At 33.7% G+C, this 14,013-nt stretch overlaps 2 protein-coding genes across 4 annotated transcripts in view; one reads left to right on the top strand and one right to left on the bottom strand.

The window, feature by feature from the left end:
- Positions 1 to 259: 259 nt before the first annotated feature.
- On the bottom strand, positions 260 to 4,300 carry LOC149735485 (THO complex subunit 3-like). Its single transcript, XM_089877703.1, has 7 exons — positions 4,069 to 4,300; positions 2,814 to 2,970; positions 2,194 to 2,321; positions 1,927 to 2,003; positions 1,407 to 1,568; positions 847 to 964; positions 260 to 540 (listed from the first exon to the last, which is right to left on the bottom strand). The coding sequence occupies exons 1-7, from the start codon at positions 4,240 to 4,242 to the stop codon at positions 403 to 405; spliced, it is 954 nt and encodes a 317-aa protein (XP_089733829.1). The 5' UTR covers positions 4,243 to 4,300; the 3' UTR covers positions 260 to 402.
- A 370-nt stretch (positions 4,301 to 4,670) lies between these two features.
- LOC149735484 (uncharacterized) overlaps positions 4,671 to 14,013 on the top strand; it is a 38,203-nt gene continuing 28,860 nt past the window's right edge. For 2 of the 3 annotated variants that reach the window (XM_089877662.1, XM_089877663.1), the window contains exons 1-2: positions 4,672 to 4,861; positions 13,287 to 13,896. In XM_089877662.1, coding sequence (XP_089733788.1) covers positions 4,859 to 4,861; positions 13,287 to 13,896 — 613 coding nt within the window. In that variant the 5' untranslated portion in view covers positions 4,672 to 4,858. Of the gene's footprint in view, positions 4,862 to 13,286; positions 13,897 to 14,013 lie in introns of all 3 variants that reach the window. The other variant, XM_089877661.1, reaches the window with a different exon arrangement.

Here is a 14,013-nt window from a genome sequence, read left to right as displayed (position 1 = left end):
TGGTCCCCGGTGATATCATATAATTCTGTGAATATTCTTCGTTTACTAGCAAATGAAACAAAAATGAAAATACGTACCACCGTACCCCGTCCTACTATATTAGATCAGATTTGTAGCACTTAATTTAGACCAATACCATAGTATACTAAAGTCGCTTTAGTATATGCTAATATGGAAACATTAGTTGCTCGTGTGCAGAATCCAATGCTTTCTACTTTGACTAAAAGACAGATGTTAAATTCAGAAAATATTGACAACATTACAAAGAGTGAAAATTTATTCCATTCAAAATTAGCAAAACAATATAGTAACCAGTATATTGTATACTGACGTTTACGATTGATATAAAAGCAGAGTTTTACTTTACTGGCAGTGAATTTATGTTTTTTAAGCTACAAAACATCACGATTCAGTAGGGAGACCAAATAACTTGACTGAACCAGCATCTCTGTTGTATTTATCCTTATCGTCACATGCATACGCCAAGAGTTTATGCTTTGGATGCCAAGCAAGCGTGAATGTGGGTGAATCGCATGGAACCTGGTAATTAGAATAATTAGAATGTATTTAAAATAAAATACTTAATAAAATATCCCGAAAACGCCCACTTAGTTACACATGTGGTGACTTGTAAGCAGGCACAAGGTGTAGGAAACAAAACACACGTGTTGTAACAATTTATGTTGCCCTGTCACGTAACTGTTCACTGGGTTTAATAAAAAACGGACAAAATTTCAAAACTAAACCCCAACCCCTGAAATGGTCACTGTACCATGGTATGAGAAAAAGAAAATTATTCACCAGGTTTTTAAAAAAGGATACAAATTTTCAAATTAAACACAATACCTCACAAACTTTTTCCCCTGTAGCGACACATGAAATATCAATGAATAAATCCTCAGATGCTGATGCTAGTAGTTGGCCATTGGAACTGAAGCTTAAGGTTCGAACTGGCCAATCAAGTCTGTTCAATATAATTTGTTGATTAAAAAAAGTGACAATGCATTATATAGTAGAGTGAAAAAGATGGACACTTTTTTCCTGTCTTATTTGGTAGTAAACTAAGAACATTCAAAGAATTATAAAACCGTATCCCCACGACTCCCATAGACTGTTGTTAATTGTTTAAAACAGGATCAGGATATTTGGATATTATGTGCTAAAGGTTTCCCATCTTCCCCCACCCTACTATATAACAGATATAACACCAGTGCTATTTGTACTAAGCTTTTAGGTACTAGAACAGCAGTGATAGGTAATCACACAATTTTTTTACTAGATTTTGCCTGCCCACTCTGCCACTCTTGGCTTGGCGCCCAATGACACACCAAAAAGGACACATACGCCCACAATAGTAATAGCATAAAGCCTTAAACCAGCAAACTGTGCCATTGAAGATTAATTACCTTGAAAAAGTCCGCACACAAATCAGTTCATTGGTGTCCCATAAATTAACCAATGCATCAGCGCTACCAGTAGCAAAGTATTTTCCAGTTGAATCAAATTCAATGCAGATGCAGTTGGCTGTGTGCCCATTTAATGATTGGATTAACTTCATGTCTGGGTAACTAAACATAGAAAATACATTGGTAAGTGGTTTTAATATTAATCATGTTCTTTATATTGTACCTAAATGAATGAATGTAACTTATTTATTCTTGCCTAGTAGAGCAACGACAGTCATTGTTCTGTTTTTACACTTTCACATATGTGACTTGATTAGGGATTAATTTTTTTGGGGGGAAGGTTGTTTTTTATTACATGGCTGATAATTATACCACTGGGTTGGAGGCTTGGAGCAATTGCTGTTAAGTGTCTTGCCCAAGACCACATAGGACCACAATAGTAGCTGCGACGAGTCTTGAACTCTAAGCCTCCTGGAGTGAAGGCAGATGCGCTAACCATTGTGCCACAAACACACTATACCTGTGTATTTGGATTGTTCCCAAACCAGTTGTAAGAAAGAACAAATCGTTGCTGTTGTTCCATGTTATTTCATTTATCTATAAAAAGTAAAAAAATGAATAACAGCAAACTAAGCCAAATAATATGCATATGTAAATATTAATGTATTATAGGAAAAAAAGCAAATGAAATGCATGATAGCAGTATAGCACTGGAGCTGAAACCAATACATGCAAAGTGGTGCTATTACTACTAGCCAAAACATGTTTGAATTCATATTTTATTTACCTCAACTTTAAACTGCTCATGGTTTCTTGTTCGAAATGTTTTAGTGTCAATGAAAGTAACAAGATCTTCTTTATTACCAACGGCAATACTTGAGCCATTGGGACTCCAACATATGTTGATGTTCTCACCTTTATTTAAGGAATAACAAACTTTTTCAAACAGAATTTAAAAATTAAAAAAAAAATTGGATTTTTTTCTTGATTTTTTAAAACCTAAAATAGGAAATATTTAATATTGGGATTATTGTTTAACTTTCAATTTAATAATTTTTGTCTATTGACTTTAAAGTGATGAATCTATCAATAAGACACTGTAACCAGTGTCAAACATTGGCCATCTATAAAAAAATATGACGAATTTGCTCAGGTACAAATAGAAAACTGTAGTTTTATAAATTATAATTCATTCTGCTTTTCAGAAATTTTGAATAGCCCCATTTTTAATTGCCAACCATATAAATCATGAATATTGGAGCCTAACTTTAAAAGTCATGGTACCCCTAAATTGAAAAAGTCCAAAATGTGCATTTGCCAAGGCCCCAAAAGTTTTGCCATGGGTGAATTTTTTGCATACCTATTTAAAGTACCCATAATCATAAATTAAACAATGTGTGAAAACACCTTTTGTATTAATTGTAGAAGAAGATTTTCCCGACCGTGCATCCCATATGCGAACTGTTTTGTCACCAGAGGCAGTAGCGAACACCTCTGAGTTACAAGGGTTCCAACATAATTGATCAACACTATCTGTGTGACCTTTACATGAGAAGTCTTTTGTCTACAATCGAAGTAAGATGAATAAATGTGAGGATTTTTGGATCGTCTTAATTCTAAAAAGTCATTAAGTTAAAAGATTGACACTTGACAGCAATATTTGTCAGTAAAAGCAGTATAACACACCACACAGCGGTAATACTGCCGCTGGTGACCAGTGAAAATTTTGGTCTCAAAATGTTCCTTACTTCTTCCTGATACCTGCTGTATAATTTTTTTTGTAAAAACTCGAGCATTCGTGTCGAAAATTAACTTTGAAAATGCGCAAAAACGTGCTGCGTCACCGTAACTCGCCTGACTTGCGTAAGGCTTACGATTTATTACGTCACAATAGGAATATGTTATGTCAGAGTAGTGACATATTACGTACGTTACAGCACGTTGTAATCCTGATTATGCACCGTTTTATGCTAGGGAAAACCCCAAGCAATCCTTAACCTAACCCTAACCCCTACTTTTAACCCCCAACCCCTAAACCCCCAAAAAACCTAACAAGTCACCAGCAGCAGTATTACCCCACACAGCATAGGAGTAATGATTGAGTGCCATGTCACCCAAACTTATGAAACAAGGATGACTTCATATGTAAATTTGTTTTTATTTCATATGTCACTCCAATTTTAGGCATAAATGAGTTTTTTTGCCTAGACAAAGAAACAAATCTAAAGATATTGAATTCGCCATATTAATCAGGAATTTTACCAATGACACCCCGGATTTCATTACCAATTCAAAAAGGGTATGCCCATGATGCACATTCTAAGTCATAACAATTCAGCAAAAGTTTACATTTCATAGCGAACCAATAAACAATCAACATGAAAATCAATTGAGCGTCAGCCAGTCTGCAGAGTATGGCAGTTCCTTACGAGATCTCGCGCGCGCAGGACGGTTATTTTGCGCGTGCTATCATTAAAAATATGCGTGCAAAGCATGTAAATTTTCAAGCCACGCTAGGAAATCTTACTTAATTTAATCGGTAATTTTTTCCTTGTTTAATTAATTGGCTTGCGTGGGACAAATTGTGGCGTGCATCACCAAAAGTCTGTAAAAAATCGCGCAGGCACCTGCCATACTTTGCAGTCTGGAGCATCGGTCTTACCAATTTATCTCGATCGAGGATAAAAACAGCGGCTGTTTGATCATAAGAACCAGATGCTAGTTTTCTCCCATCTTTATTCCAAGCTACAGAATGTACTTTAGAACTATGAGCAGAATATTCCTTTGATTTACTGTTTTGTTTGAAGTGCTGTTGAAATTGTGGCAGGGAACTCATTTTTAACCACACTAAGTAAAAATCTAAAATTATAAATTAAAGTGGCAAGATAATTATAGTAGGGTTGGGGGGGATGACGTATTATACAAATATCCTGATCGTATTTTAAACAACTAGCAACGGTCTATAGGAGTTATGAGGTTACGGTTTTATATTTCTTTAAACGTTCTTTATTTACTACGAAATGAGTCCAAAAAATAGCATGAAACGGTGTTCCATCTACCCCCTTCCTACTATATATGTAAACCAACACGCGAACGCTAAATGGCGCTACTAAACATTCACTTTTTGTCTTTATAAATTTAAATCCAGCATGTTCAATACAGTAAAACGGTATTTGCATGGTAATAATAAAAGAGAGAAGCAAAGAAAAACGCTTGCGAGAGAATGCATTGGAAAAATGTACTTGGACGGTCTGATGAAATGTAGCTACCTAATATATTCGAATAGATATCCGTGGTAACTAAATATACTTGCGTTGTATACGTTGGTTGAAAGTAGGCACTGTTTATGAAACGAAAGTTTAATATTCTTCAAAATTACATCGGTAAAACGTTAAAAGAATGGATTTGTGAAGAAATAATTCAAATTTTGGTGGTGCTTCAACGTGTTTGAAATGGTAAATATCTGTGTTATGTTACGTGCTTGATATGTCAAGTTTTATTTTGTGTTTTAAGTTTATTGCTCGTAACTTTACCCAGCATGCTTTTGCCTGAATCGTTTTGGCTTGTAATATTTAAGTACAAACTGGTGCAGAGATGTAGCATCTAATAGTATTGAGATTTTTTATATCAGAATAAGACTATTCCATAATGTTTTGTATGATCAAACAATTTATTTATTTAGAATTTCTATCTAAATATGCTTTGTTGTGTAGATGTATATTTAGACTTTATAATCTAAACCACACAATGTATTATGTTTATATATATATATGCTGCAAACCTGGCTATAATGTTTAGTTCCAAATATTATGTTTTCCTGCGAACAAATGTAAGCTTGTAAACAAGGGTTTTTAACCACATAGTTAAATGCATGCAAGTCTGACGTCAGTTTTTATTCTTTTTGGTATATTTAGAACAATTTTTTCACCGAAATTAGATATTTTATCAATATGTTGCTTCATAACATGAAATCTGATACCAGATATATTTGTCTATCTGTATTATCTGTGCAGATCAAATATTAATATATACTCCATGTGGGACCATTAGTAAGCCCTTTAGTTTTACAACTGGGACATAAGAGTAATCTGTACAAGGCTTTACATTTTAATAAGGTTGGACTAAGTTCATTTTTTAATTAGCAAGTATTTAGATGATTAAGATAAGACTAAGCCCAATGTTCTAATTAAAAAATACTCAATCTAAGCAAGTATGTCCAAATAAGTGAATCTGTAGTGTAAAATATGTTGTGTCGTTCATAGTTAAGTTGTTTACATGTTATATTGCGTAGACAGCTTCCAAGGTATTTCTCCTAAGCTGACGCATAAAATGCTGAAGCCAGCTTAAATGTTGTAATGGGGCATAACTATAACAACTTTTTTATAAATTGAGCCACAAAAATAACAACTTTGATTTCGCAGAATAGATTTTTCTTTTTTGTGCTATATTATATATATATATGAATGTTTTTTTAAAACATAATTTGTAAATATTTTCACAAAATAAAAATGCTATGTTAGGGTATTACGTATTATATTATGTATATATAGCGTGTTAATTGAAATTCAACACTGTTAGTGAAATTTCAATCATTCAGCAAAATTGATACAGGTATACTTTCAGTGGCATAGCAAGAAAAAAAATAAGAGGGGTAGGGTGGGTTCTAATTCCATTATTATTATTTTTTAAAACCAAGGGTGTCCTGCCAACTCCTTGGTTGCGCTATTGCTTACTATTATTAATAAAAATTCTATTCTAGAAAAATAAATGTTCGAATTTGTCAAATTTTGAGTATTTGTAGATTTCCAATTAAACATGTGTAGCAGAAACAGTTTATATTATTTACTGTTTTTGTTAGTGAGTGAAAACTGTGTATGCTACTTGCTATGTCATTGTTAAACTTTGTTAAATGGTTACAATACAATTATATAGTGTTTGAAATAATTACATTTGTGTGTTGTTCCTGCTGTATTAAATACAAGGGCAATTAAATTATAAATTCAAATTTAATTGTAATTGACCTTTATTGTTTGAACAACAAGGCTACTATAGTTTGTGTGATTAATGATTATCAATTATGTAGCTTGTACAAACAAGCATTGAAGCCTTCTATTTGTGTTTCACTTACAATTTAAACATAGAAGCATATCATATTGCTTATGGTAATGATAATGCCGGTTTTGAGCTTCTATTTATATTTATAAGGTTTATTTTTGAAATAAAGTTATATGATTGTTCACTTTTAAAAAATGGCAATGAAATTAAAATCTCTCTTATATTTTTTAGAATTTATGCTCTGCATTAAGTATATATATATATATATAAATATATATTATTATTTGATGATAAATATGTGATTGTACAAAATGTCAAAATGTACATGAGATATGTATATAATATATTAACATTAGTTGTGATTGTTTGAACTTTATAATACCTTTTTTGTTTGCTTAATATTTGCATTTTGTGCACCTAAAAACTTTCTTTTTAAACAGAGCTCAATTATTTTTCCTCCACAATAATTTATTATAGTCTGTTTTCTCGTTGTATGTAACTATAAAGATAATGTAATTTAGTAATGTTCCGTGAGTAGTTTGATTATTTCGAATTGGTAACACGAGATTAATATCAAGAGGTTTTTGTGACGTATTGAATTCAATTGTCCTTTATTAAAATGTTACAAACATTTTCCTATTGTCCTGTGTCTGTGGTCACAGGTTAGTTCCTCTTTTGTAGGGTGGGGTAAGATGGAACATATTTTCAATCTCTTCTCGTCACATTTGGTAGCAAACACATGTTTAGTTCTAACTGTATAGTTGGTGGGGTAAAATAAGACATAATTTTATTCTCTTTTCTTATCTCATTTTGGTAGCAAACAATGAATATTTACAGATTTATATGTATAACCATATTCTCACCACTCTATAGGAGTGTTTTAGTCATGATGGTATCCCATCTTACTCCACACTACCGGATTATGTTTTAGTACCTAACAGTAATAACTACTAAGACAAACAGAAATACAGAGTTTTCATTATCTCTTGCAGCTATTGTAATATTGGTTTATTGTATGCGCTGTTGTGTGAAGCAGGTTCCCCTTCTAGGTATTGACTATTGATTGTGTGTTCAGTAATACTGACATTTAATAAGGACATATGTAGATTAAGTTACAGCACATAGAAACATTGTAGGCCAGGGCACATCTTGTTTTCAAGCAATTGAACATTATATGGTTAGATATCAAACTTATATTTCCTAAGATATAGATTTATTTATAGTTGCTTCAGGATATCAGGTTACAGCAATTAAACTTGTGTAGTGTTCTGATTGCATGTTTAAGGAAATAATTCAGATGGCATTTACAATACTGAACAAGATGTTTTTCACTTTATTTTGGTGAAAGAGCAAGGTATTGCAGTATACATTTGTCAATATGTACTGTGCTGTATTTTGTATTAACTAATGCAGAAAATAAATTAGCAGTAATAGTATTAGTGTTACGCACCAACAAACTGTGTTAAGGTATTTTGTTATGCATAATATATATCCTAGATTAGTAGTATTATAATTGCTAGTTGTAGTTATGTCATTATCATAATCATAACCATACGTTGTTTAGAATGTTACCAATATCACATATTTATGTGTTTTTACTTTTAGCCCAGTTGGATAGATTTAACATGTAGAGCAGACAGACTAAAATATATTTGTGTTAAAGATAATATGCATAGGATAGGTTTCCGTCTATGTCTATCTATTATCTAATTTATATTATATATATATATCACTTATGTTTTATGTCTGTGTGTAACTTTGTTGTTTTTTTACAAAATCGTTTTGATCGAAGCTGTGTTTTGTAAAAAAAAAATATACCAATATTACCAGCAGATATTAACTACTGTTTGATCTGTTTATTACGTTCATAAAGCTATGTAAAATAAATATAACCAGAAGTTTAAAACTGTATAGAAACTCAAGTAAAGTTTTGTAAGGTAAAGTATACGATTCAAGATTCACCCATTTTAACAATATGTTTAACGTTAACAGAAGCACTTTTTCGTTGTTGTCCAGTCGCTTTAAATCACTCGCGAGTCACATACTTGCTATTTGTTTGATGCTGACAAATGCTTAGCAGTTCTTCACTCGTAGTCGCGCTCCAACGCTTTTCTCGGTTGGCTGGCTGTAAAATTTGCTCGAGTAAAAGGTGGTGTCCACAGTTCGTACGTAGCCGTCAACGTCCGTACTTAACTAGCTCGTGAGAGTAGTGCGACATATAAATATTGTATGATCGGTTTAGGAGAGGTTTTGTACAGTGCGACTAAGAATAACAGCATTTGTAATAGTAGGAACGGTTTGAAACTAGTAGTAAAGCTTTTGTTTTGTATAATAAGATAAATCGTATGGAATTAATGAGAACACCCGGCGTTTTGTATAAAATCACAGCTAATAGAGCGAGGAGATTTAATGCTGTTGTTTTTGGTCGACAAAACACTCTTATCAGGCTAAAGCGTTTTTTTGTAACGAAATTCTTTCGAAGCGTTACACCTCCGTAATTGATAGCTTAGAGGAATTTCTTTAGAGAGGATGCGCTGCGTGCCCTATGGCTATGACAATAGACAAAAGTGTAACTTAGCAGTTGTAAATGATTATGTGTAACATGTTGTTTGCTTTTGTCCCTCAGTGGTCACTGAGTATTTTGGTCGTCGTCCTTTGTAAGCGTAATTGACAGTGTAAACTTACAACGTTGCATATAATGCTTAAGTCGTTACGACAAACAGAACCGCGTTGTAATCTGTATGTATGCACGTAGTGGTAACTAGCATTCCATTATATCGTAATGTAATATGCTTTTTGTCAAATAATCGTCCAGACAGTCCAAAAAAAAACTTAAGTAAATATTTCAGAATTTAAGCAATTCTTTAAAAAAATGCTTACAAAATTTTGTCTTCCCGTTCTCCTTACACGAGACGGGAAACGCTTTATTGCGGTGATATGGCACTGTTGCTACATTTAAACCTTTGGAGCGTAGGCGGTGACGTCATGTTGGACAAATGACTAATATCTTTCTTCCGTAACTATAGATGGCGACCCAAAATGTGGGTTTTCGTTTGATTTTGTTGGGTTACATTTTATGAAGGTTCAGAGAGCATTCTACCTGTTATTGCAGAGAAAGTATATTTTATTGTATCCCCGCAACACATTGTGTAAAATACTTCGGAAATTGTGTCAAATTCTGCGCTTTCTAAATATTTGCTCGTGCCTAAAAGGCCGAGAAGCACCGAGTAACGTTACGACTGCCACATGGTATTGCTGTGCGAAATACAACAAGAACAAAACAAGATTCGCAGTAAAATGTTTTAGAGAGAACCGCGAGGCCGGCAAAGGAAATGCGATCTTTTAAATATTTTATAATGTCGGATGCTTCACGTCTGTGTACAGACAAGTGAAGAACTCCCATTTTAACTTAAAATACGAGAGAAGTTCAGATAAATGCTTGAGTACATAAATAGGACATTTAATCGTCTAGTATAGTATTCTTTACATTTTAATGTGTCTGTATTTCTGTTTGATTAGCGTAGCAATTAAAATAAGCGCATTATAGTTTATTAACCATACTGCCCTGTTTTAAAAGGTTTTCTATTTTTTTACATTCGTTTTAACATTGTTTTACACTGTATTTTACCGTGCTTTTAAACCACTTAATATTCTGTTATGTATCGATTTTCCGTCGTGTGGTTGGGGACGAGCGACCACACAGTCTCTGTGTGTCGTTAATTACTTTTGGTCTGATAGCACGTACACATATTGTATAACTTTTCAACACTCGATGAAATATTGGCATAGTTATGTAGTGGGTAAGATGGTTCATGTTTTAGAATTCAGATGGTCCATTTTTTTATTATCGCCCATATTTGGCAGTAAACAAAGAATATTTACAAAATTATAGTAGGATGGGGGAAGATGGGACACCTTTTCATTCTATTTTCTCGTACATTTTGGTAGTAAACAAAGAACATTCAAGGAATTATAAAACCTTGTCCTCGTGACTTTTATAGGCCGTTGTTAATTGCTTAAAACACGACCAGGAATCCAGGATATTTATATATTTTGTGCTAAACGTGTATAGGATTTAGTTTGGGTGCTGACGATATCTACAATGTTAAAGTTTGGTACCAAGCGTATGTATGAATTATGTTAGTTTCAATCTGTTATCAAGTCGCATTCCATTTAGTTGACGTGTCGCCACACGAAGCAAAACAAATCGTTACAAAGTTACGAAACATTGTTTACAAAGCAAATCGCCACAATTTGAATTCTTACGTTGCTTTTAAAATAAATCGAACTGTGCTACAAAATTTGCACGGAACAGGACGTGTTTGTGGCCGCCACACACACACACAATGCCACTGTATCCCGTTGCAAATTCCTTTACCATTTTATTTTCGTTAAGACCCTTGGGAGCGGTTCGGTATGCTTGCATAGTTTCGTTGCAGCTGCCATTTCTAATGCATGCGTATTGTGATTACTTGCATTTAAATTGCATATATAAACTATGCTATGTGTAATGATTTAACTGAGTATGCAGTCTAAATCTGTGTATCTTCTGGTTCGTAATTGATAAATATTTTCGAACCCCGCTATTAGCTTAGTGGTTAGAGAGAACGAATCAGCATTTTTAAAATAGCAAAGTCTGCGAAATACTCAGAGTCCCACGAGAAAGTAGCGAAATTCGTGGTGAAGTTTCCGCTGCGTAGACTTAAAGATTTCCGCCATAAATCGGTGTACAATACACCGTGTAGCGTGTACTATCATAATTTAAAGCAATTTTCGCACTTAAATTTAGTAAAACGTTACTTTATACAAATTTATGGAAATTACGTTTTGACACGAAGTGGTTAAAGAATTGTAATAGCACATCTGGATACGTTACTGTGTCTGTATTTAAATATATGTACCTTTTAACATCTGTTTCTTTATAAGGTAAAATACACAGATTTATAAAATCGTTTGCTTGATATTGATAAGTTCGTTGCAGAAATGGCAGATTTAGTTAATCGTTTCATCGTTAGTAATATTGTATGTGAGTTTGTCTCGGCTCAATGCCTTGCCGTTAGTTGTGCGTAAACAAATACCTGAAACTTTCTCTGACGGAATTGTTTGTTTAGTTATAAGTAAAGCATGATATATTGCTGTGAAATTTAAAAAAGCTGGCTGTAATAAACCCAACAATTTTACTGCGCAATTGATCAATGAACATAAGTTTAAAATCGCGAATTCAGAAATTAAATTTAACGCTGCACAAAAGGAGTATATATCCGGGCGGGTTATTTTGTTAGCTTACCCAGTAAAACAAACGCTGGTATTATAGCAAAATTTCATAATGCTTCATTATTCCTATACAAGTGCCAAAAAATCACACGCGAATAAATAATTCGCGCAGTAGAATAGTTAAACGCCAATTCGCATTATACAATACTGTATAAATTATTACCATTTGCAGAGTGCAAAAGTAATCACCCTTTTACAGTTGAGTAGTTTTCCACCTGTCCTATTACTTAGCATTAGCGTGTGTTGCGATTTTTTTTACTATGTCACGATCCATGCTTTGTATGCACGTGTGTGTGCGGGGTGTGGTATGTGACCCCGCTCACTTGTGTCGTAATTAGGTAAGATGGGACAGCATTAGCACATAATATCCAAATATCCTGATCGTGTTTTAAACAATTAACAGCGGTCCATGGGAATCGTGATTCGCGAGGATACAGTTTCATAATTTTTTGAGTGTTTTTTTGTTTACCGCCAAATGGGACAAGGAAGTAGAATGAAAAGGTGTTCCAATTTACCCCAACCTATTATATCTACGTTTAGATTAGGGCATGTAGAGGGAGTTACTAATAATTGCCACATTTGGAAAAGGCTAAAGTTTATTTCTAATACATAACCTTTGTCGCAGCATTTTTCGGAAAAAATGAATAGCGCCACGCTAAAAGTCCTATCTCTGATATTTAAAAACCGTAACATATTAAATCTCAACACAACCGCAATTTTTGTAACCGCAGCTTTTTTTCGGCCGAATTTAAATCACCGCTGCGAGTATTTTCTTTTCAGTAACGAATTTAAACCATCGCGGTTCTTTATATAAACATATCGATTTAACCGTTGGCCTGATAATAGAGAGGCGCCGACACTCGAACCAATAATCAAAATTTTACAGCCTGATTTTGACACTTAGTTTTTACACACTTATTTGCAATTTATAATTTATTACAATGATGTACCATGCGAATAATTTCGTAATTACACGCTAATTTAATAGTACATGCCATAAGTTTAAGCGTTAATTTAGGTACTGTGCTTTAACTATATTACTCGATAAAAATACTTTCCGTAAAGCTAACGCCTATATAAAATAGTTTCATTGTTTACCATGCTGAGATAATGCGATATCGTCGGCATGAACGAATTAATACAGCAGTAAAGCGCGCGAATTTAGGTCGTAGCTCGACGAGTGCTGGGATTGAGAAGCTTGTTTGGCAACAACAAACTAAATATTTTATGTATGTGGGCATTAATGGTCATGTGCCAATTAAGCGCCAAAGCAAGTTATAATAACGCCAGAAGTTTGCACTCAGCAAGTGTAATGCAGTAACTTAGCAATGTTGACTAGCTTTGCTTAAGAAGTTTTGGTTTTTTGTTTTTATACTTTTAAGCTGTTATTTCTACATTAGTAAAAGCTGTTATTTCTACATTAGTAAAATTGTTTATTTAAAAGTAATTCCGACCTAAATCCCAGTTCCCAAGGTGTGATCTTGTAGAATAGAAAGGTTTTTTATTTTCTTGATTTGCATAATTATTAATTCCCTGCATTTATTTCAACAGGCACATTCATATCCATATGATCAAATAGATGAAAGAAACAAACAAAATAATTATCTGGAACCAGGTTATGATGAAAGGTGCACAAGAGCAGGACAGTACAAGGCTATAGGGCTTCAAACACATTGGTGCTATTCTGGTAGTGAAAACAACAGCAACAACACATACCCTGACGATTCAGCTTATAACACTGGTGTGTCTTCTTACAATTCTGTAGAGTCTTCTTACTCTAGACAGAATAAATCTTCAAACTTGACGCCTGGTATCCAGTGGCAGCATTCATACCACAACCAAGCTAAGCCTCCACAGAAGTATTCCCAATCTGTGGGTTGTTTTTCACCAGACTTGGACCATTTACAGTACGCTGATGATATAGATGACTCTGACAGTGATACAGCTACTGAAACTGACACTGAACTAAGCAACCATTTTTCCCATTGCTATATAAACAATTGTGACATGAGTTACTTGCCTAGTTATATAAAACCAGTTGCAAGTTCACCCACTCCAACAACCACTTCAACTACAACTAGTGTATCTGTAATCAAGTGTAGGTCAGTGACAAGTAACTCTCCAACTTTCGTGACCACAACATCACCCAGCCATTCAAACAGTAAGTAACTATTTAATCAATTTATTTTTTCCAAAAATTTTTTTAAGCATTTTAAGTATCCTTGATAATAGGTCTAGTAAAAGTTTGTAAATTATATACAAAAGTACAAGACAGCTT

The sequence above is a fragment of the Ciona robusta genome, chromosome 5 (genome assembly GCF_009617815.1).
Source record: "Ciona robusta chromosome 5, ASM961781v2".
NCBI lineage: Eukaryota > Metazoa > Chordata > Ascidiacea > Phlebobranchia > Cionidae > Ciona > Ciona robusta.
This window is presented reverse-complemented; position numbering and strand designations above follow the sequence as displayed.

Excerpts from the sequence above, each read along its gene's own strand:
- LOC149735485 (XM_089877703.1), bottom strand. The coding sequence starts at position 4,242 with ATGAGTTCCCTGCCACAATTTCAACAGCACTTCAAACAAAACAGTAAA. Across the intron at positions 2,322-2,813 it reads TTCTACAATTAATACAAAAG|GTGAGAACATCAACATATGT; the intron begins GTGTTTTCACAC and ends CCTTAAATAAAG. Across the intron at positions 541-846 it reads CAGGGGAAAAAGTTTGTGAG|GTTCCATGCGATTCACCCAC; the intron begins GTATTGTGTTTA and ends TCTAATTACCAG.